At 41.2% G+C, this 22,987-nt stretch overlaps 1 protein-coding gene across 23 annotated transcripts in view; it reads right to left on the bottom strand.

The window, feature by feature from the left end:
• Positions 1-7,775: 7,775 nt before the first annotated feature.
• IKZF2 (IKAROS family zinc finger 2) overlaps positions 7,776-22,987 on the bottom strand; it is a 103,730-nt gene continuing 88,518 nt past the window's right edge. For 15 of the 23 annotated variants that reach the window (XM_032445731.2, XM_032445734.2, XM_085552772.1 and 12 more), the window contains 2 exons: positions 17,325-17,468; positions 11,011-12,428 (listed from right to left, as the gene is read on the bottom strand). In XM_032445731.2, the coding sequence (XP_032301622.2) occupies positions 11,704-12,428; positions 17,325-17,468 (869 nt within the window). In that variant the 3' untranslated portion in view covers positions 11,011-11,703. Of the gene's footprint in view, positions 12,429-13,875; positions 14,024-17,324; positions 17,469-22,987 lie in introns of those variants that run through there. The other 8 variants (XM_015867970.3, XM_085552777.1, XM_085552774.1 and 5 more) reach the window with 3 other exon arrangements.

The following is a 22,987-nucleotide window of genomic DNA, read 5'->3' as shown; positions in this document are numbered from 1 at the left end:
AGATTGGGGTGTGCAGAGGCAGGCGATGGGGTTTGGGCCCTGCTTCTGCCTCGCGGGAAGGCTTCCCCCATCCTGGGAGCGACCTGGGCTGCAGGAACAGATCAGAAGGGAGAGAGGTTCACGATTCGTGTGGGAGTCTTGAATAATCTGTTCCTATTTTAATGTGAACACGGGTGGTAACATGGAATTACAGCACGTGGAGGCGGGCTGGCGCGCATGGATTAATGAAAAATAATGAGATAATACGGAGCATTTATATAGTCTCATTGGGGGGGCTGGATTTCTCCACCAACAGAAATCCCTGGGAAACATTGTATTCTGGTACTTCATCCATAATCTCTATGGCAGGAATGAAGAGGACACGAGCTGTTTCATGAGCGTATTCATTTGAAAAGAGCTTTCATTCTTAGCCTTAATTTTTAAGCAACCAAAGTACTTACATGCTAATCCCTTCACCTTGTACTGCATCGTATCCGGGGGGTAGTGTGGCTCCTGAGGTGCTCTGCTGTGAGAGAAGAATAAACACTGATAACTGCATGCTGGAAATTATGATGTGCTTATGTGATGCATCAGAAGAGACAGAAACGAGCACCGAAGGGCAGGAGGGTAAAGCTGAGTTTACTGAGGACTAACTGCATTAGGATTGACTAAAACGAAAGAAAAAAATATCAAGCCCATTCAAAGTGCAACCCGAGCAAAATTTATTTTTAGCCCCTCAATTACTGTGAGTTTCATAATGCGATTTCAAGGGCCTTCCATTCCCGCACACGAACACTATTGTGCTCGATGCTCTGCGGTGTCGTAGTGGGGAATGATTCACTGTAGGGCTGGGATTTAGCATTCAAGTGCAGAGATGGAGAAAGCCGACTTTGATTCACTGCTTTCTAAAAACACAAATTCGCCCTCGGATGAAGCTTCACTAATTTCTTGAAAGTTACCACATAAAACTGGAAATCTTAGAGCTAGGGAGGTGAATGCCAGGAACCGATATGGCTGTTCATGGGGAAAACCATTTTGAGTTTGGCAAAGCTGCAGAAGGCACCTGTCAGAACGAGATGCTCCCAGCTCTCCGCAGTTGTCACCGCCTTCTGGTGACAAGTTCCGATGTGCTGGGCAGGCAGGTAAGAAATATGTGGCTTACCTGGTTATTAGACTGATCCCTGAAGGGTGGTGCTGCAGTTCAGAAGGCCCACTGCAATTACAACATTAAATCCAGCAAAGAAGGCACAGAGAGAACTATCAAGTATTTTGAAAGCAGTTGCCTCTCCTACCCCAAATTAAGGCGTGATGACAGCAGAATATGCGGACAATGGTTGATAACCAGGAAAGTGCTGTTTTTCAATAGAGCAATGGCTTTTTCCAGCAAAAGTGCTGCAGGGAAAGGATTAGATGTGATTTCCTACTGTTTAAAGAGAGCCAGAATGGTGAGGCTGACCTTGAAGGGTGTTCTTGAGAAACGGGCAATGGCAAACTCTTGTGTGACTTGCACCCACCTGTACATGTGAACAAGTGAGAACGCTGGATCTCAGTGACTTCCAGCAGGTTTCTAAGACTTCATTCCTCCTGAGTAACACGAGGTCGTGCACAGTTTCTTACACGTGCAGACAAATAGCTCATTAGCCCTAATGATTACAGCTCATTCAGCTTCTGCCTGAAGTTCCTCCCCTTATATTCTCCAAATCTCATCCGAAGCATCTGCAGCCAAGGAAAAGATCTTTACCATAAGGGGTCAAACCAGTTTCACAGTGGCACAACCTGATTCCTATGCATCAAGTATTGGGACTGTCAAATTACTTGACTCTTGGGTCCTTCTGAAGCAAAACCAAGGAGCTGGCAATGCTAAGTGCAGGAAAACAGGGCCATTCCTCTGAGCCAACATACATCAAGCAACTTAAAGGATTAAGTTTTATTCAGATGATACCTGAAGCATTTCCCTTTCTCATGTCAATGATGAACACTTTTATTACCAGGGAGAGGCTGGTTAATCTTTAACCAAGAATTTACAATTCTTAAAACAGATAACCAAACTTTTATTCGGGAGAGGTGGGTTTATTTTTTTGCTTGCTTGTTTGGTTTTTATATCATGAACACCACCAGACTGACAGCCATGTTACGAAAGTAAGAATGAATTGAGCAATGTGAACTGCCCAACAAATCCATACTCATAAGATGGCCCCTGGACACAGCAGAGGGGAACTCAGCCAAAACAAACCCAAGCTGAGGGAAGGAGTCAAAGTAATTCCTTACATGATCTCAGCATTTTTCCAAACAAGCTGCACGTCAGGCCACCAACTCATTCCAAAAGTATGGCAGCCCTGGTGTGAGATTAGCGATGCCCTCGTATCACAGAACAGCACCTGACAGGGAACACTTGTTGAACTCGCGCTAAAAAGCTTCGTGCTCTGAAGTTGATGGAAAGATCCTTAGCTCCAATGCACATCAAAGTGGATCTTGGCCCCATCCCCCAGTCTCATAACCCACTCATAACCCCAGCTCATAACTCATTCAGCCTCTCCACTTAGCTAATAGGATTTGCACCCAGGTAAGAAACGTGATTCCTTTGAGGCATAAAATTGCCATTTCCTGCTGCAAGGAAGAAAAATGTATGTGTACACCAATGCTTCCAGAAAGCTTGAATGGAAAACCCTTTCATGTCAGAAGTTTATTTTTATTGGTAAAATATTAAATAATATACAGAATTAAAAACTGCACTTACACTTCTGAGAAGAAATAATTCTTGGACAAATTATATGCTTGTTCCTGAGATTCCCTACATTTATTCCAGTAGCTGTGCACTCAAGACAGTACAAACCTTTATAATATAATCCTTTTCACAAAGTATTACAAAGTTTCTGCAGCTTCTTTTTATTTATACACACATACAGACTCACACTCTCACGTGGCTGCACAACACTCACACATGTACAGAGCACACACATACAGACGTGGAACCATATGTATGCATGTAGACTAAGGTGGGAAATAAAAACCAAATAAGTCCCATAATTCAGTCTACAGCAGCGAAGCTCTTCAGCAGAGGGATATGGGTTTACATTGGGGTTGCTCACATGCACCACTGCAACAGTGATCATTGCTGAACTCCTTTACAAGAGCATGATGTTCTGATTTCCATGGGAAGCAGTGGGGCAAATCCCAGTGTGCTCGCTGGGTTTTGGAGTAAATTCTGGTTTTAATTTGTTGGGTTTTATTATTATTATTATTATTATTAGATTCCTCAATTTGAGCTCAAAACAAAAAATCCTGACCTGTGAGGAACCAGGACCAACATGGAATTCGGCACCCAAGTGGGCATAGAGCAGCCCCGCGTGTCATAAAAGGTGTTGTGACAAATGGGTCAAAATCTGAAATTACGTTCAGAAGACCTGGTGCGCTTTGCTACCACCCCACTGCTACAGCATGGTCTCTGTTGGAGGGGGAACCTATACAGCCTACAGCAGATTACCAGAATTTGGCCCTAAAAGAGTGAACCTGTGGGCAGTCACCCCACAGAATGCACTTTTCTTCTTCAACTCAGACAGCCGAGTCTGGGGAAATATTTTGGCAATCCATCATATGGTCTTCTCACCTTTGTTATTATTAAAAAGGAATATCTTAAATACAAATTTAAGAGACAAAAGTGGCTCCTGTGCATGCGCAGCAACTGCCTTTCCAAGAATCTCAATGGGGTTTTTCTCTTTTGTTATGTACCTAAATACATATTTACAGAACAGCGGTTTCAGTCTACCGGGGGAGGAGAAGGGGGGGGAAAAGGCATTAAAAATACGCTATATATAAATATGTATAATATGTAAAACAAGTCCCATCTAAACATATATAAGACAAGGACAACTGTAAAGAAGCTTTTCTGGTCTCTCAGGTAGATAAAGGACACAAGTCCTGTAATTCTTACGCAGGCAAATCTCTCCCATTAGAGCAAATGGAAGCTTTGCCCTAGCTAAGAGCTTAGGCCTAATCCAAAATCCATCATCAAACTCAGTGAGAGTCTCCACTGAGTGGGTTTTGGATCGGACCAAGCAATCTTTTTCTTTTCCATTATTTTTCCATAAACATCAATATTAAGTGCTTTTTCTCTTTTTTTTTTTTTTTCTTTTTTTTTTCTTTCTTTTTTCTTTCTTTTTTTCTTTTTTTTTAAGAGGAAGAAAAGAAAGCTGCAATTAGAAAAGGAAGGAAGAGGCAAGAACACATTTGTCCTCAGTTCAGACCACTGGATGTGTGTCAGTGCTGAATACAAGCCGGAGTTAAGGGCTGGGCTTCAGTCTTAACCTACAGCTTCTCACTTTCTGTCAGCCAAAACCTGAATTCCTGCACTTACTCAAAACTTATCTTTGAATGTATTTAAGACAGAGCATTTTGCTTCACTGATTTGTGTTGACTGAGGAAAGGAAAAGGAAACCATCGTACATTAATAAGACATCGGGGGAAGTATTGCACTTGAACCGAAAAATACCCCTAAAAGGTGGTTTTCTTTGTGATTTTCTTTTTAAACTAATACAAGCGAATCATCCATGTCTGCAATGAGCATTTTTAGAAAGCAAGACCCAAGAATGAAGCACGAGAAGGAAATTTGGGGTTGGTAACCCCCACCCTGGAATACAACAGTAGTAAAACTTTTTAAAGCATTTTCTTCCAACAGGAAAAAAAAAACCAACCCATTATATGACTTTTTACTTTACAATGTTAAATCTTTCTAAACATTTGCATTAAAAGTTTCCAGTTTCTCATAAAAAGATATACATTTTAGGAAACAAAACAAAACAAACAAACAAAAAAACAACCCAGAAAATAAAACCAACTAAAAAGGAAGGCAAATATACAGTATTATAATTACATCACTGCAAAGTCACCTCGGAAGGTACCCTAGGTCTTTAAAGTGTTACAAAGAGTACGTACCTTAATATTTTTTCTCAATTCAACTATGTTTTTTTTCTTTTTCCTGTTTTTAATATAAAACTACACTTGAGTACAAAAATATGTAAACAGACTGTACAGCCGATGAACAAAAAACACACATACACACACACACAAAATAAAACCCTAGACAGCCCCAAGCTACAGGAGATATGAGCAGGCCCAGACTTAGAGAAGGAAAAGGGGGAGAAAGAGAAACCAACTGAAAACCGAAGGAAACTGTTACATGACAGAGGGAGGGAACGCGTTCAAGCTCTGAGAACACTTGACAATTAAGTCAAAAGAATCGATCACAGTTTCAGAATCTGAACTACAACATAAAAAATAACCAAAAGTCCTTCCCTTGTTACAGTGTGCTCAGAAGCGAACATCCATTTCCAGTAAGCAATGTCAAATCCCAGTAAGTGCATAGTCGGGGATTCAGTGACCTCTACCCCTTCAAGAAGCTTTTCTTACTCCACGTCACTTGAGGTAAAGCTAAATGGCCCAATTTACTGCAAACTGGCCTCTTTGTGCCAATAACGGCATCATGCTCTCCCCTCTGCCTCACAGGAGGCTCCCATATTTCATGCCAATGGACAACGTGGACTGCAGGCTGCCAGCACAGCACGCACATACTGCTGGGCAGAAAGGATTAAGGCTGCTACAGACACACCTGCGGATTTGCCGTCACCACAGAACTCTTCTATTGGGTGCTGCCGACCAAGAGCTGGAGGTAATTGCTGCGCTGTACCACTCAGCAAGGAAAGCCCTCATCTAACTCATTAAGCACAGGGTTAACTGTAAAGCTTTGTCTTTTTTCTTTTTTTCTTTCTCTAACCGCAAATAATATTAGGATGGTCACTGCTGCCCACAGAACAGCAAGTCTCACAACGTAAAGGAAAAGGATGTTGCAGCAAGAGAGCATGGGCAGTTGTACTCCCAAACAGGGATCCATGTGAGCAGGGCAGTAACCACCATTCCGAGGGCTGGAAGTGAACTGAAGTAACTGGGAACGCTGCATGAGCCTAAAACAGTAAACTGGCAATGCTCTCCCTGGCCAATCTTTCAACCCTTTCCTTAATGGGATAAAAAAGAATACTGTCTCTACAGTGCCAATTCTGCCTCTTCTCTCCCTAATTCCTCATCCATCCTCCCACTGGGATGGTCAGCCCCAGCAGACCTGTGCCAAGGAGCTGGCACTAGACTCAAGCTGTGCCGGCACCTTCAGATGCTGAAGGTAAAATAAGCAGGTCTGAAAATAGGTCACCAACCTGCCAGGAAAGCACCACAACCATTCTGCACTTCTCACCCAAGTATGCCAGCTCCTAAACCCATACAGAAGGGAGGGAGTTACTCCTGGCCTCCAACACACATCTCTGCCATAACAACACCCAGACGGGTTTCTCCTTGTTCTGTTCCAATGACTGGGGTGGCGTTGGCACCATGGTCACATCTTCCAACTCTGAGTCAGTTGGGACCAGCCCCATTGACCAACTCCAGCTGGATGCACCTGGATGACTGCAGCTCTTCCCACTCCTACAGACTCTTCCTGCCTACCTCACAGCTAAACACTAGCACAGCTCCCTCCCGGCCCAGCTGCCAAAAGGGCACGGGGGTCTGGGATCTGCCTTGCCTGCGGTACAAGAAGGGGTTTTACTTTGGGTTGGCTCTTGTTATGCATTCTGAAAGGGCAGGGTGAGATACCATGAACGACATCATGAACTTTCAAAATGCGTTTTTAAAAGGCACATTAACAATAAAGCATAAATCTAATCGCACAATACCATATATATAAATATACTTTCCCAACATCTTCAACTGCTCTAGACTGCAAGTCATTACTGCCATCTATTTTTGTTTTTAAAGGATACTAAGCCAAGCAAAGATACCCATTTCTAGCATCCAAGTCAATTTCATCACACTCTTCCTAAAATTCCCTCGAGTTTAGTTGATTCAGGTAACAGTGCAGCCTCCCTTATCCCTCCTTATTACATTATAATGCACAGCAAGAGTTAAGTAAAAGGAATATTACCTTGTGAGGGAACTGCATTAACACTGCTCCTGCCCTCGGCTGAAGTAAGCACCTTTCCCTACATTGTCTCCAAAGCTTTTCTCTCCAAAGCTGGATGAAGGACTGTTCTCTGTCATCTTTCACAACGTGTTCCCAAATAAGAAAAAAAAAAAACACAACAACAGTTCAGGACCAAGACAATAGTAATAATATCCCACTGAAGGCCAGTTTTGAAGGGTTTGGTTGGATTCATGGCCTTCCTCCTCTTCCTGACAGCCCCAGTTTAGAAGCACCCTTGTAAACAGAAAGAAATTCGGGAATTCTTTAAAAATAGAGAATTTCTTCACTGATGAGTAAATATACATTACTTCTACACGGCTACTTGTGAGATGTCCCCTCAGACTGCAGAAATTACTACTACTATTTAATTAAAAAAAGGCCAGCTTACAAATTTAGATTCGCTCTCTAATATGGACCAATAGTGGTTAATGCCTGGACACCTCTCTCATCAGTTCATAGATGGAAGCACTTTTTAAGGAGAATAAAATTATTTTAATCTCCTAAGTTACTGAGTAAAGAGCTGGCTTTGCTGAAAAATGCTATATATTTTGATGTGCACTCCTAAGTGACTGCAAAGATGGGTGGCTGTAAAATCCATTGGCTGTAACAGCAGATATATAGATAATGCCCTTTGCTCCAGGAATATGGATCACATCAAGAGCACAATAAGCAGCCGTGCTTCTGTGTGAATTAATAGCCTCGTGCTACTCTAAATTGAGTCAGAATCTTGCCATTTTGGATGTAAAAAGAAGTGAAAGGGTTTATTGGCAGGGATGTTTGCAGAAACGGCTCCTTTATTTTTTTTAATATAATGAATATGAGGAATGTTCAGGAAGCCAATCCTGAATCTGCAAATGCATGTTTTTAACTGGAAACCCGATTCCAAGAATTTCAAGGGAGTCCAATAAAAATCAGCCAGGTTCGATTTCAAAGACCAAATACTCAGAACAATTGGATTTGCAGGCCAAGGATTACCTACTGAAATTCCTAGTATGCTCTGAATGACTAATGAATTTGACACAACTCAACAGCTTTTCTTAGAAAAAGTTCATATGCTTCCGCACGGGGTCTAAATGACTTATGTAAAAAACTCTCCATTAGTTTTCCCTTGGCCAACCAGGCATCTGCTTTTGAGGAACCTGGGATTGCTCCTTTCTCCCAGCAGTAATGCCAAGTGGGAACTTAACACTAAAACAAACAGTAGTCCAAAATTCTGTTCAAAACTCAGATTGGAATTTAATCTGTTTTCTTTCTCTAGGTCTAAGATTAAAAGCTTCACTGAGCCTTCAGAAAAGGACAATGATAATAGAAATTACTAGAAATTAATAGAAATTAATGCAATAACTCATCTTGCTCTCCAAAAAATGAAGGTTTTGGAAGGCAGCTTTAACAGTGTGTCCCCTTCCTCATTCTCTGCTCCTGTGGTATCAATGCACTGTACCTCTCCCACACAGTTCTTGCATGCTGCCACTGGAATGAGGAGTTGGGCTTGACCGAAGCCAGCTACAACACCACTGCGCCTCTCTCGCTGATCACTGAAGCACCTATAGGATATACACTGCAGGAGGTATTGATGAACCATCAGCAAGTGAAAGAGCACTCAAACAAGCTGTGGATATAATTGCCAACAACTTATTTGTGGATACCCAAACGATGCTCTGCCTTTCCCCAATCCCTGTGCCTTGCACAGGCACATTTTTTTAAACACTTGTTCCCTAATGCTAACGATCTGAAAAATCCAAAGCCCACATTCTTAGAATCACAGAATCTCACAAGGTTGGAAAGGACCTACGAGATCACCTAGTCCAACCGCCCTCCCATAACCACTGCTACCACAAGCCCCTAAACCGTATCTTATAGCTCCTTCCTCCCACTCACCAGAAGGCAGAAAGGACCGTTATATCTCCCACAGACAGAAAATGATACTCAGACACCCTTCTTTTTGTACAGATGAATCTTTTCAGAGCCCCAGGCAAGCCCAGTGACTTTCAGCAACCTTCCCTTTACACATCGTTCCTAAATACTTTTTGCTGCCCAAGCAGAAATAACAGCTGCCTCCCCCACAACCCTTTGTGACATGCAATAAAAGCAACTCCCTTCTTCTGGATTTCCAAACATCTGATGATGCAGAGCACAGCTCCTCAGCCATCTTCCACTGCTCCAGGGAATCAGCCATACAGAATGGAAGCGATGCCCTACAGCATCTCCTTTTTCTCCTGCACAAACTCGTTTGATTGCACCAAGTGTAACAGAATGAGAACAGCCTGTAGAATGGCAGCAACTTCCTCTATGTTAGAATAAGGAAAGAAGGAGGAGGAGGAACCCAACTACATTAAGAACAATGTTGGGAAAAGGTCTTTAAATCTGTCTCTCCAAAGCCCGTATATTCCCAGCCTTGATAGCTCTCATATTACACCAGATGACATTTCTCTCCATATTGTATTATAATTAATAGGCTACTGCAAGACTTTACCAGCTCCTACTTAATAGCATTTCAGTGCTGGGAAGCAGTCATCAGGTAATCTGGCCATGATCTACTGTATCCTTTCTGAACACAGGTTCTGGCTGCCAAGAATGTCACCATAAAAAGATTTCAATCGATACCACTCAGCTCCTACTTTCAAATGCTCCAGGTCTAGGAAGAGAAAGGGGAAAAAAAAAAAAAAACAACAAAAAACCAACAAAGCAGTACCCTCCAAACAAAGAGTAAACTGGCACGTGTATGGTGTACGCAGATTGAAGTGAGCAGATGGGAACTCATTATGGCCTGATCTTGCTCCCTTCTCTTATACTTTAGTTACTTTATATTTTGGAGAAGGTCTCACTGAGCGCACAGAGACTGCTCGCGTGGAGGGGGTTAAACTCAGGCAGTTCTTTCCATTCTCAAGCTGTGCTCTTGTTGCACAACAACAACATTTCAATTGTGATTGGTACAAACAGTTGGGTTTCAATGGCAATCTGTCACATAGGTTTAAGCCCAGTTTTTAACTGATGCAACCTGCAACTTGGGTGGTTGCTGGCTTTGTTACTTTTGGGGAGAGGAACAAAGGAAACAAAACACACTGGTGTGTTGGCTTTTTTGGTTGCTGTTGTCCAGTCTGTAGCTCAAGGAACTGCGATGGGGTTTGTTTCATTTGTTTTCTCTACAGTGAAATAAATCAATTATGAATAGAAATTAAATTTGAAATGAAATCAGAGCACAGCACCTCCGTGTATCAATTACTGAAGATACAGGGAAGGCCATTTGCGATCTGTGTGTTTGCAGAGCCAGTGCGCTCCCCAAAAGCAAAGGCCATTCAGTAAAACCTGTGCTTTCACTCCTAAATTAAAGGACAGTTGATGACATGAAAACAAAAGGAAGTCACTGGTTCCAGCAAATAAGATGTCAACTACAGAAAAAATGATCAAGACTCAGATTCTGGTGTGGCTGAAATAGTTGGGGCAGTCCCATTAAACCCAGTGGAGCTAAAAGGATCAATGCTGGCCAGTGATCTGGCCCCTAGTTCCTTCTCAGCTGCCAGTATTAGTTTAGGCTGCTGCCTAGAGATTAACACTGTGATAATAGAATGAGAAAGTATTTATATAGGTGTATATAGATATATAATTATATTTAATGAACACTTTGCTAGTAGTACTTTTGTTATTCTCACCTCTGTCATTTTAAAATAAAACTATTTTAGAAGAGCAGCAGAACCTCTTGAGTAAACTACAGACTCTCACCCACTCCTAGACCACTTATGGTCCCAGAAGCAAGTTTAAACATTATTTGTAAATTAGATTTTTTTTAAAAACCATAGGGTGTAACTAAATAATTAAGGCTCCCAAGGGTCTCTAAGAAGCCAGTGAGTCAACACATAGGCATGGAGTAACAGCAAATCAACAACTCTAAAAAAAGTGCTTCATAAGTTAAGGAAAATAAAATTGGAGAGCCTCAAGCTTACCACAGAAGGCCCTCAGACTTATGAAACTAAATTGCTGTTACGTAGTACAGTGTTAAGACTTACGTTTCTTTTCTTTTTCTCTTCTTCTTTTTTTTCCTGTTTTTTTTTTTTTTTTCCTTTACATTCTAGAAGGGCAATACACACTGCGTCCAGGAATAAAGCTCACCCTAGAAAGTAATTTTGAAAGGAATGATGACTTTGACTGATGCTTCTAAGTCCCCAAGCAGTTTTGCTTTAACAATAATAGCTCACTCTGCAAAATAAGGACTTCCAGCCACTGAAACCCCACACCATATCTGCACGTACGGAAAAAAAAAGAGTCTCTCCTCTGAAATGTTTCTGTTTGTCTAAAATTGTAAATGAGTGGCAACTTGTCAAGACTTTAAAGCAGCTAGCAGGGTTGAGCAACATCCCAAAATAGGACGTGATATACAGCTGAGACAGAAACAGACTGCCTTTCAGCTCCCACAGAAAACACATCAGGTCACTCCCCAACAAGTGACAGCAACAACAACCCAACCCCCCTTTTACCTTTCCCCTTCCTTCTTTCCATTCTTAAGCCGGGCAGAGCAAATGAAATTGAGCCCACAATTAAAAAAAAAAAAAAAAAAAAAAAAAAAGGTTAACAATAATATTAATTAAACAACAGCAACAACAACAACAGCAACAACAACAACAAAACAGGCGTATCAATGTCTGAGGAAAAATGGGACTGTAAGTGCAGTATTTCTTCATGTGCAGTTCTTCTACTTCATAAGAGTCCCCTTTGGATGAGAAGGCCTAGTGGAATGTGTGCTCCCCTCGAACAATGTGCGATGAGAACTCGTAGCGGTCCTGGCTTCGGTAGCCACAGATGTTGCACTCCAGCGGGTCCCGGTAGCCGTGGCAGCCCATGTGGATGGTATACATGACATGGTCCAGGAAGAGAACGCGACAGTGCTCACACTTGAAAGCCCTGATCTGCTCCCCTTCTCCATTGATGACCTTGTAGATATCCTTTAAAGAGCCCTTAGAAGCTTTTGTGGCATCCAAAGCCTTGGCATCCTCCTTCATATAAGCCGGGCTTGGCTTCCTCTTGGGGTTTAAGGCAGAGTTTCCTTGGTAGGACTGGCGGTCTTCGTGGCTGCTCTCTGAGTCAGTAGAATCCAGGCAGCTATTGCTGGGGGAGCCCTCTCTATCTTGGGTTCGACTCTTTGGTCTGATGAGGGAGATCGGGCCATCCATGTTGTTCTCGTGACTGTCAGCTGTTTCCCTGCTAATGGGCCTTTCTATCCTGTTAGGATGATAGACCTGAGCGTAAGGTGAGCTGCTGACTGGAGCCACCTCTGCAATTGTGCTTGGTGTGTGCTGCATCAGGGGGTGAAGTGAGTCAGCTCCAAGGTAGGCGATTGCATTGTGGATGGCTTGGTCCATCATTTGAGACTGTATCAGCTCAGACTCTTTCTCATAGGATAGGTTCATATCAAAGTGAATATCTGGATAGCCAAGTCTCATGAGCTTTTCACCTAAGGGACAAGAGGAAATGAATGAGAAAAATCCATGCAGTCACTCCAAGGTCTCACTGCAAAAGGGATGAAGGAGGACAGAAAATCTCAGCTTGAAGCGAAATGCACTCCAGAATCCAAAGCTGGCCACAGAATGAAGCAAATAACATGAATACCTGACATCTTCTGTTCAAGGTGAAGTACTTCTGCTGCTCATCCCCTTAGTAAAAAAAAATATCTATCCCCAACTGGAACTGGGAAAAAAAAAAAAAAAAAAAAAGACAAAAAAGCCCTGCACCTGTTTAGGCAGGAAAACAAAAATCACACATATAGCTCAGTAAAAGGCAAACGTGACCTTCACCGCCATAGGATAAATATACTTAGAATGACAATGAAAGCTGACTCACTGTGTGAGTCCAGGTTCACATCTTTCCAAATCAGTGGCATTACAGATACATGCAATAGTGACCACAAACAGGTAGATTGAGGGAGTTACAGTGCATGATGCATATCACAGATTTCCTTTAAACTTAACAAATTTGCAGCTGCTTACGTCGGGACGCAACGCAGCAGCACTGCTTTTACAGTGGTGGCTTCAGAGTGTCAGCAAGAGGAAAGTTCATATAATAACTCCTCTTAATTAAACATAAAAGATGGTATGCATAGCAGTATGTCTGAGATACAAGATGCACTCACCCGCGTGTGTTCACACACATGAACGTTAGTTAACAGTTCATTTTTTAAACTGATTTTATGACGTCTGATAAATAATTTTGGTGAGTTTTCACCATCTTTGTTATTTTTCACTGCCTCAGAACATAAAACCACACTTTTCTTTAATGCTGTAAGCTAATTAATTCAGGGAATCAATGCATACAACTAGTTAGGCTATCCAAGAACTAAAAAACTCAAAAAACTCTATTACCTTTTGCCAAAATCGCTTGGAACAAAGCATGTATAAACCAACATAAGAAAGAAACAGAACTGTAATCCCAAATCTCTTCCAAATAGCATTAGTACATTTCAACATAGCTATCATTCAGCATTTTATTTTAGGCTATAATAATTCCTTCCATATAGTGTGGCTTATCTCAAATGGATGCACAAAGAGAAATAATTTTATATTACCCGTGAAACAATCAGGTTATCTTTGGAGATGATGCATCCCTTTTGCTTGGGAACTTAGCCCTGATTAGCAAGGTAATTAAATGTGAGCTTAAAGAGAAGCACGTAAATATGCCTGGTCCCTTCAGCAATACTGCTCATGTGCTTCTGATTAGATACCACATCTATACACCTAGATAAGTTTCCCTAAGGCTGGCTGTGTTACACTTACAGCTCACAGAAAAAAAAAATATATATATATAACATAGAAAACTGTTCCTTTGTCAATACATTACATTTGGAAAAAAAAATACAGAGAAACCAAATGGTCATAGCTTTAGTTATCTAGCATGGCTTAAGGATAACTCTTGCCAAACATCCTCTTTTCACTACAGGTATGGCTGTGCTGCTGCCAATAGTGTGGACGACACTTTAGTGGTCCAGTTCCCCTTGAAATGGAGCAGCTACTTTCCAGACGAGGTAGGAAGAAAGCTGCAGGAGGCACGCGGCATCTTTGGCATGGTGGGAGAAGGAAAAGAAAATGAAAAAGCCCATCAGCCCGTTGCCTGCTCTGGTCACCCATATTACTCTTGTATTTGAAAAAGGAACTGGATCTGGTGGAAGAGTCTGATCCACTTTCCAAACATGTTCTCAATCCTTTGTAGACTAGAGTGATTAGGAGATAACACTTGTCCCTTATGGATGACTTGGATGAATGAGCCAGACATAATTTTGATTCCTTTTTTTCTTCCACATTTAGCGATTCCACCAGACAGCAGAGTAAATAGTAAATTGCCAGTGACCTGAATTATTCATTCCTTTAATTATGTTTCAATAATGCCAGAGCCTTAAAAAATGGCATGACACATATAAAAGTAAAATAAATGATGACGTGGGGAGAAGAGGACATAAGATACAGAGCTCAGAAGAAATAATAACAAGTCAATCTAACATAGTTTTCAATTTTAATTCCTCTTCGGCCAAGCCTATACTTCAGACTAATCATTTTAATCATTTCACATTTTCACTCCCAACTATGCTTACATTCTGTATATTCTTGCCTTACATTACTCAAGTGGAAGAAGAAACACTCTCTGCCGTGATCATCTTAAGGCATGCAGAAACCCCCCTCAAAACAGGTTTCTGAAGGTAGGTCAAGCATCAGAAACATGTCTGTCCTGTGATATATGTAGCCCATTTCATCAATTACCTACAGCAACTGCAATGTCAGACACTTTGGAGAAAGCCACAGGAAACCCTGGAAAAGTCAGTTACAGTATTTACCACTGAATAAGTTTCTTTCTGACCCTTGGAGTCTGCTGATCAGAAAGAGCACTTCAGCATCAATAGATGTAGCATGCAAAGATTTGAGCTTATGCTTACAGGACCTTCTCATAAACGCCATTAAGTAGTTTTGGAAGGGTGCCCGATGTATGCACAGGAAAATTTCCTGCAAGCAAGAGAACCATTACACGTTCTTCCTGATAGAGTTGAACAACATTTCACTGGGGAGAAAATGGGAAGAAAAGTGAGGTCACCATGAAAAAGAAAGGTAGCAAAGCCCAGGTTTTCAGTTCAGATACTGATGCCAGGAAAAATCAGAAATGGAAGGAAAATAAGATTCAGTAAATGTGAAAGAGCATACCTTCCCCTATGGCTGAATCTGGATAAAAAGCTGCATGTCACACAGAAATCTGAATTCCTAACCTCAGAAAAATGAAATACCAAGATGATCTGTTATGCTTGTAAAAGAAACAACTTCATCTTACAATAAAGAAGTTTACCCTACTTAAGAGAATAACATAAAGCTACAGCATATCTCATGCAAGGATTTCCAATTGGTAAGTTTGCCTTTCAAGACAGTAAAAACATATGACCGTAAGCATGTAAGTGGACTTTTCTTTTTTGGTCTAAAATAGAGGCTGTCATTTGCAACTTCCAGAAACTGATTTTATTGGTAACATACAAACAGTGAATCAACTCAGTTGTGAGATTCACTTACAACATGCAAAACTATACTGCTTATGGCAACAGCATGAGTACTCCAAAACCCAAAGGGGAAGGAAGAGGGCCCTCATACCCTCGCAGATGAATTCTGTACCCTCACAAAGATAACCTTTAAGAGGTATTGCAAACATAATTACATCTAAGTCTGTGCACCACTAAGGGGGAAAAAGGAAAGAAAAAAAAAGGTGAGGTGTGAACTGCCCTTCTTCCTTTCTGGGCTGCAAGACATCTGAGGTCTAGCACAGATAACTATTTCACTGCTGATCACAATGTGCAGAGAAGAACAGCACTTACTAAGACAACACTATGGAAATCTGCCATGTCTACAATCTCTTACAGCTGGATTTGGTTTGTAGAGAGTTCTGCTCCTACTGTCAGCCTTTTCAACCCTAACATGCATCATAGCAGTAAAACACAATACACACCTTCCAGTTCTTATCAGCTGTACAGTAAATCATTTCAGACCACTCAAAGAAAACAGATTAAGATTTAAGCTTTTATCGCAGGAAGATGAATAACAATACAGAAAAGGAACTGATGCCTCCTAGCACTCCTTGCATGGATTCCAATACTTCTTACCTAACACCGTTAGAGAAAGTGACAGAAAAGAAACAACACGAAAATTTTCAGTCAGTGAATGGAAAAAACCTGGCACTGGTATTTGGGGATGGCCAGCTGACTGTGAGCAGTCAGGTCAGTGTGTCAGTGGCACCAGGTGAGATGCTGCATGCTGTTAGCCCTCTACAATTCAAAATCATGTGGGTTTGCTTAAAGCCATCCTCAGCGGTGATTTAACAAATCTGTCTGAATATCCATTTAGCCAAGGGGCAATGACTTTTCCAAATGGCTGTCTTAATTGCCTGCAGTCCTTCAATCCTCTCTCTGCAGGTGTCCTCTGTGTAGGCAGAATGAGTATACAATTCCCTTAAATCCTATATACAGTCCTTTCAGGGAGTGAGTGTGGAAGACGCACATTACCTTAGTTCAGCATCTAGCAGCATATACTTAGCCCAAATAATTCTGTCCTACCTCATGTCCTAATAAGTTTAACACTGCCTCAATTACTGTGAAGAGTAGATCCAAGGTACAACTCAACACCAGTAAAATTTTCCATACTATCTTCTGTTAGAAGCTGAAGAATTTTAAGATGTCCAGATACAAAGTAGGAATTCTGGGTCTAGGACTCTGAATTTGGTGATCAAAAGTGATCCAACACAGTTTTATATTCACGCACTACAAAATTTACCAGGTGCAGAACACTGCACTTGGAGCATGCACTTCTTCTAACAGAAGCAATGTGATTTTGCTTCCTTATGCTGCTATTATCAGACCAGTTGTTGCTAACTATCAAGAATTAATACAAGTTACAAGTCATGAGATAATTCTTTTTTTTTTTTCACATACACATATGGAGACAGATAATTACATGAGTCTTACTTTTTTACTTGCTGAGTGAGGAGAGGGAAAGATGACAAGTCTTTGTCGAAAAGACAAAGGGTCACAGGAAAGTTAACAAAAAAAAACCAAAACAGACTAAAGACAGAGTAAAAAGCTCAAGATTTTCTAAGTCATTTTTATTATTATGAGGACCTCACTTTTGAATGGTCTGGACTGGCAAAACTAATTCTATTGTTTTCAGAATGTCTTGCTGTGCTTTAACCCATCTCAACTATCACCCCTCCCCACCACAATCACATTCTGAGAGCGCTACCTTTCCCCTTGGTTCTTTTTTTCGCTGTCTTTCACAAGTCAGTAGCAACCTACAGCTACACTCTAAAAATAATAAAAGGCGTATCTCAAGCTTACCCACAAACTTCTGTGGGGTGGAGCTTTTACGCTTTCCCAAGTTGCTTGTCAGCTTCTCTATAACAGCAGGTCTCTCAAAAGGCACCATAGGAATATTGTTGTCCATCACAGGCTCTTGTTCCTTACAATCTTCCATAGGAGGTACTACATAAAACCAAAAAATTGTATCAGACAAGTCTGGTCTACACTTGACAGATGACACAAAACATTTGAGCTCTGCTGATTGTGCAACTAGAGCAACACAAAATAAAGCAAGGTGCAAGAACACAGTGGGCATTCAGATAGCATTCCCCTTTGAGAAGGCAGAGCCACGCTCTTCCACTGCCTGCCTCTGGGATCATCTTATTTTACAGAAGTTACACTTTACGTATAATAAAGGACTTATTTTGTTCTGAGTACAGAGGGTCCCACTGAGGAGAAAAGATCTTCTGGTACACAGTACTTAAAAAAATTCCCTCTGTAGATCAGAATTTCTGTCTTCCTCCCTCCAGCACGATCCCATGTTCCCAGTGTAACTTTATGACTGTCTTGGTGGTCTCACTTAATATCACGCTTATCTTATTTATCATTCTTATTTTCTTATTACACTGATCTCAATGACTAGAAAACTTTGGCAAAATGGCTTTGCATTCCCTAAGACAGAGGCTTCCAAAATGAAGAACGTTATTTGTTAAGGTGTTTCCTTTATTTCTACATATGAGACTAAATTCACCACACATTGTACTGAAATTGCAGGATTAACATGATATAGAGATTCCCTTTAGAAACAGTGAAAGAAACTAATTAGTTTTTGAACTAAAGCTTTTTTCCCATCAGTCACAGACGTAACAATTGGTAAATACAAGTCTGTGAGTGTCCCATCACATTCTGTTCATTAGGTAAATCTTCCAGTGAAGTCACAGCTGCTATTGCAGAGGTAGCAGAGAAAGGCCAAACCCCACATCTTCTACTCCATTGTTTCTACAGAAGCCTCTTGTCTCATTTCTCATTCAGTTACCTTTCATTTGTGATTGTGCCATAAATGAACATCACCAGCCTGCTTTCCTCCCATGTAACTTGACTGCCTTCAGGATCCTAGTGCAGAATAATCACTCATCTGTTCTCAAACATGTAGCTGTTTGCTAGCACATAATATATGAAAAATGAGGTGTTAAAAGCCTCATCTTTGCCTTCTTTCTGGTAAGGAAGCACAAATTCCAGGCAATCACAAAAGCAGAGCTATCTGCTCAGGTGAACTTGTCAATTCAGGCATTCATAATAAGAAAACATAGCAATTTATTCATTTGATTCCATTTGTGCCTCTGCTGCTAGGGCAAGCTGAGTACTTTGAGTTTTAGAATCTCCCATACGCCATAAAATGATTTACTCTGCTGCTTTTTTATTTGTACAGGATGCTCCTCCTGAGAAACACAATAGTTTCTCATTTACAAGGCAGTCCTGCTGGCATCAGTGAAAGAGGAAGAAAAAGCATAAATATGAAACGAATCTAACATTGCAACAAACTGGGATGTAGTGTTCAAATGGCCTAAGTAATACCCAGAGCAGTTTGGGAGGTCTGAAATGCTGTCATTGATATGGGTAAATTCTTACAATTACGCAAACACTCTTTGTCCAGAGCTATCTGCACTAGTTCTAGGCAAGTTTTTATTGAGATTTTATAAGAAAGGAATGATTACATCTGTTGATTTTCACAAGGAATTGATGCCTGACCGTCCTCTTAGCTTAACAAATAACCGTATGAGAACCCTGGTTTCCTGCTCAGTGGCTGTAATTGTCCTCGCTGTGATGGGACAGGTTTGGACAAGAGCGACACTTCAAGAAGTTCCAGTCCTTGGCATGCCAGGTGCACAAGACTTGTAGTGGGAACCTAAGGAGGCGCAGTGGGCTCTAAATATCTCCTACAATGATCTGCTGCCTTCATAGGACTGTACTTGCCCACAGAATCGATTGAAAGCCTAATTACTTTCATAGCTCTCTCATCAAACCCAGAATGTAGTGACATTTGTATTTCTTACGCAGATTAATAATGGAATAACTCTACTGTTGGGCATATGTGTGCAAAATTTCCTAGGTGGAATCTGAAACCTTTCTTCCGCAACAAATGAATAGTGCTAAAAAAGACATCTGTTCTTCTCTGAGTCAGGCAAAAATTCTGCTTGGACTTTTAAGACTAAAACCATCACCAATAAGAACATTTTCTTTCCTACATTTTATGCTGTAAACTCTTTTTCCTGCCTCAGAACTCAACTCCATAACCGCTCAATCACACCAGCATTTGAGTTGAGGTGAGAATAAGTTACCAGAATGCATATTGTTACACAGACTTCCTGGGAAGGAGGAGAGATAGAAATAGCCTGGGTGTGCTTCCTTACCTTGGGTAGTAGGAGCTAGAAGAACAGCTGATATGTTATAACTAGCTTTGATACAACTACTTCTTTTAACCTATGAAATTATGGTGTCCCCTCAGGGAGACTTTTTAACCCAAAAACAATGCATCCAGCCCATGAAAAGCCCAAGGCTGAGAATGTTTCTGTTAAGGGATGCTTTCACTCTGTTAGCAGGTCGCACTCCTGGATGTTCACTCTCCCTGACATAGCTGATGTCCTCAGCTACAGTTAACATCAAATGGCATTTTCAAGCTCAAACTCTCAATATGCAAACCTGGAGGGTCTCCAGAACAAGTCTTTATTTTCCTGAAGACATCGGTGTTAGGGTCATAGGGATACTTTTCATTTTTTTCTTCCTCGTTTATAAGAAACCACACACACTGTTAAAAAACTTCCTGCTCTTCCAGTGAGGAAAGAATTGGGGGGGTGGGCGTGGGGGGAAGAACCAAGTAAAAAGATTGCCCTGCATGTGTTTTGCTGATAAATACTTTTGTGTGCAGACAACAGACACTGGGCTAAGTCTCAGCTGGTATAAATTAGCATTACTACATCACCCTCAATTTCCTTTCTTAAGTTCACAATATTGCTATTTAAGAAGTGTATGTGTGTGCACTAAGAAATGACAGGATATATTCCCACAGACCCTGGTGTGAAGTACCCCACGGGACAAGCACTTTAACTGCATTTTTAAGCAACTAAGCAAGAGGGAAGGACACAGTGCCATTGTGTATTTTGTGTGCGGTTGGCCTCTGAGCCTCTCACAGCCTACGGCTAAGCTCCTTTCTCCTCCTAAAAAAGAGTATTCTTCTGCTCTTTATCTTAAGAATTTCCTTGGACTTTTTGCTTTGTGGAGATGGAGAGGAATACATATATGTGAGTATAAACCACATCTGGCATTTCTCCCTATTCGATAATGCATACATCAGACATGCAGCCTTCACAGTCTGTCCCTTTCGTCACCCCTAACACAACACCAGCTAGAAGACTACACACTAATTTCCACCTCAAGGGCCAGAACTGCTCAGCTGAGAATAGCTGACAGCATCAGGGGAACCCTCTTGCAGCATGTGAGTGAGCCGCTGAGCTCAGCTGGGGACAGGACCCAGCCAAAAGGAAGGGCAGCTCAGAGAGAGGATGGAGGGAGACCCAGCACCAGGAACTTGTGCATTCCTACCCACACGCTGAACCCAGCCTCCTGGGTAATTTATCCCCTTGTGGCCTTGGTCAGGTGACCCAGCCGTCTGCAAGGCAAAGATAATTCAAATCAAAGTAAATATTTGCAGCATGCCTATAATTTGATCAACCAGAGAGCAATGTTTGAAAAGCTCCTAATTCTCAAAGGGCTGCCCGTGTTTACTGGAATTAACCTCTGCAACAATAATTTGGACTGATCTGAAACAATGAATGTAATAGTTTGAGACACAGCACAGCCACCTACACCTAAAAGCAGGATGCTGGTGGGAATGAGAACATCCTCACATCCACCTTTTCTTCACATCATGCTGTTAAAGGATTGGACAGGAGTTCCTCTGCTGTGTTTCTAGAGGCCAGTGCAAGTGTACAGATCCAAGTAACTCAAGGCAATGATTTTAGCAACTAGAGCACATGGCTGGAGAAGGTACTGATCTCAGCTGGGCAGGCCTCACAACACTCAGAAAAAACAAAGTTCTCACAAAGCATTTGGAAAGAGAGCCAGGCAAGCTAAACACTTAACAAAATGCAAAACTGAGCAGCAACTGGAATCTCCAAAGCATATATTCACTCAGCCCCAAGAATATCCTTCCAAAGTGTGGAATATGAGAGTGAAGGAAATCAAGGCACTCTTCAGAGTTAGTCTGAGCCTTAACTTGAAGCAAAGAGCAGAGTAATCATTTGTGTGTGCCTCTCAGGTGCCTCTATGCTCCTGGAGAAAGGACTTAAAAGCAGAACCATAAAGCACACACTGAGCTTCCCAGGTGGGAGCACTGGGATGTGAGGGGAGATTTATTGCTAGCACCCACCTGGATCTAGAACTACCTGTCACTGCCAACTGCCATCACTGTGCCCCCTCTAACCAGCATGATGTAAAGTCCCCTAGACATTCACCAGGAGAGATTTAGTCATGTTTGCCAAGGGGAGAAATAGGCAACAGTTGAATACAAAATGTTGTTTTAAGCTAATATTGCTGAAAAAAAATAATGAAGCGGTTGTCTGAACATTTCTATTTTAAGCCCAAGAAAAGTCAGATTGTAAATAAAACAGATAACCATACTGGGTTTGCACTGGTTTAACTCTGGTTGTTAGAAAAATCAATGCAAGGTCAGCCACTCCAGCTTCTCTAGGTGCACGAGGTTAAAGAATTGCCCCTCTTGTCATAGTGTTGAGCTGCTCAGAAGAGGCTTTAGATTTGCTCAGAAACACGCTAACAACAGTAAACCTATTTAAAATAAATCACTGAAAAATCTGTAAGTTGAGCAGAATAAGGGAAGAAACTTCATAAAGTCATCTCTGAAAGACTCCTGCTGTCATATTGGCCAACTGTTATTTCCCTATGAAAACGCTGGCTGATATCATCAGCTACCTGGTTAATCAGATAGGCCCACCCTTGCAGAGGGAAAAGCATGTATTTTATTGGGAATGGAGTATGTGGTTGAACTACTACTATCAGCAAAGTGCTCCATCAAGTGCAGAATGGGTACCCAAAAGCAGCAAAGCCAGCAGATGAGTCTTTCTACTGACTTTTATACACATAAAGTCAGGCCTAACACAGATAATCACTAACTTCAAGATCTTTGAAGTCATTCCTTAAATTTTAAAGGTTAAATTTTAGTCTCCAGGGCATCTAAAAAGATAGCAGCTACTTAATAGAGCTGTATAAACATTTTGGGTCATGTACCTTAATAGATCTGAAACTGTCACAGTACAGTATTCTAGAATTTGGGGTGATTTTCTTCCCACCAAAAAACAGTCTGTAGTAGAAATGTTGAGTAGATTTCATTTCTGCTTGTTTTTTTACGTTTTTAGAAGCGACCTTTCAGAATTTTCACATAATTGATTTCCAAATGACGCCACATGACTATTCTCAACAAAGAAAAGCAAAATGGAAAAAAAAAAAAAGTTATTTCCCTTTTTTATTTACCTACTGTCTGCCTTCTTGATATTCTCATGTTTATGGTATTTTCTACTCGTAATGGAAAAAGTATTTTTTTTAATATATTTCCACCACAGTAAGAAATTATAAGTACTTTGAGTGCCAAATATCTAAAGTTAATTGTTAAAATTTAAAAGATTTTGAGA

This window comes from Coturnix japonica, chromosome 7 (genome assembly GCF_054131305.1).
Source record: "Coturnix japonica strain WE chromosome 7, WE-NBRP24, whole genome shotgun sequence".
Classification (NCBI taxonomy): domain Eukaryota; kingdom Metazoa; phylum Chordata; class Aves; order Galliformes; family Phasianidae; genus Coturnix; species Coturnix japonica.
Note: the sequence above shows the minus strand (reverse complement) of the source record. Positions and strands in the feature narration are given on the sequence as shown.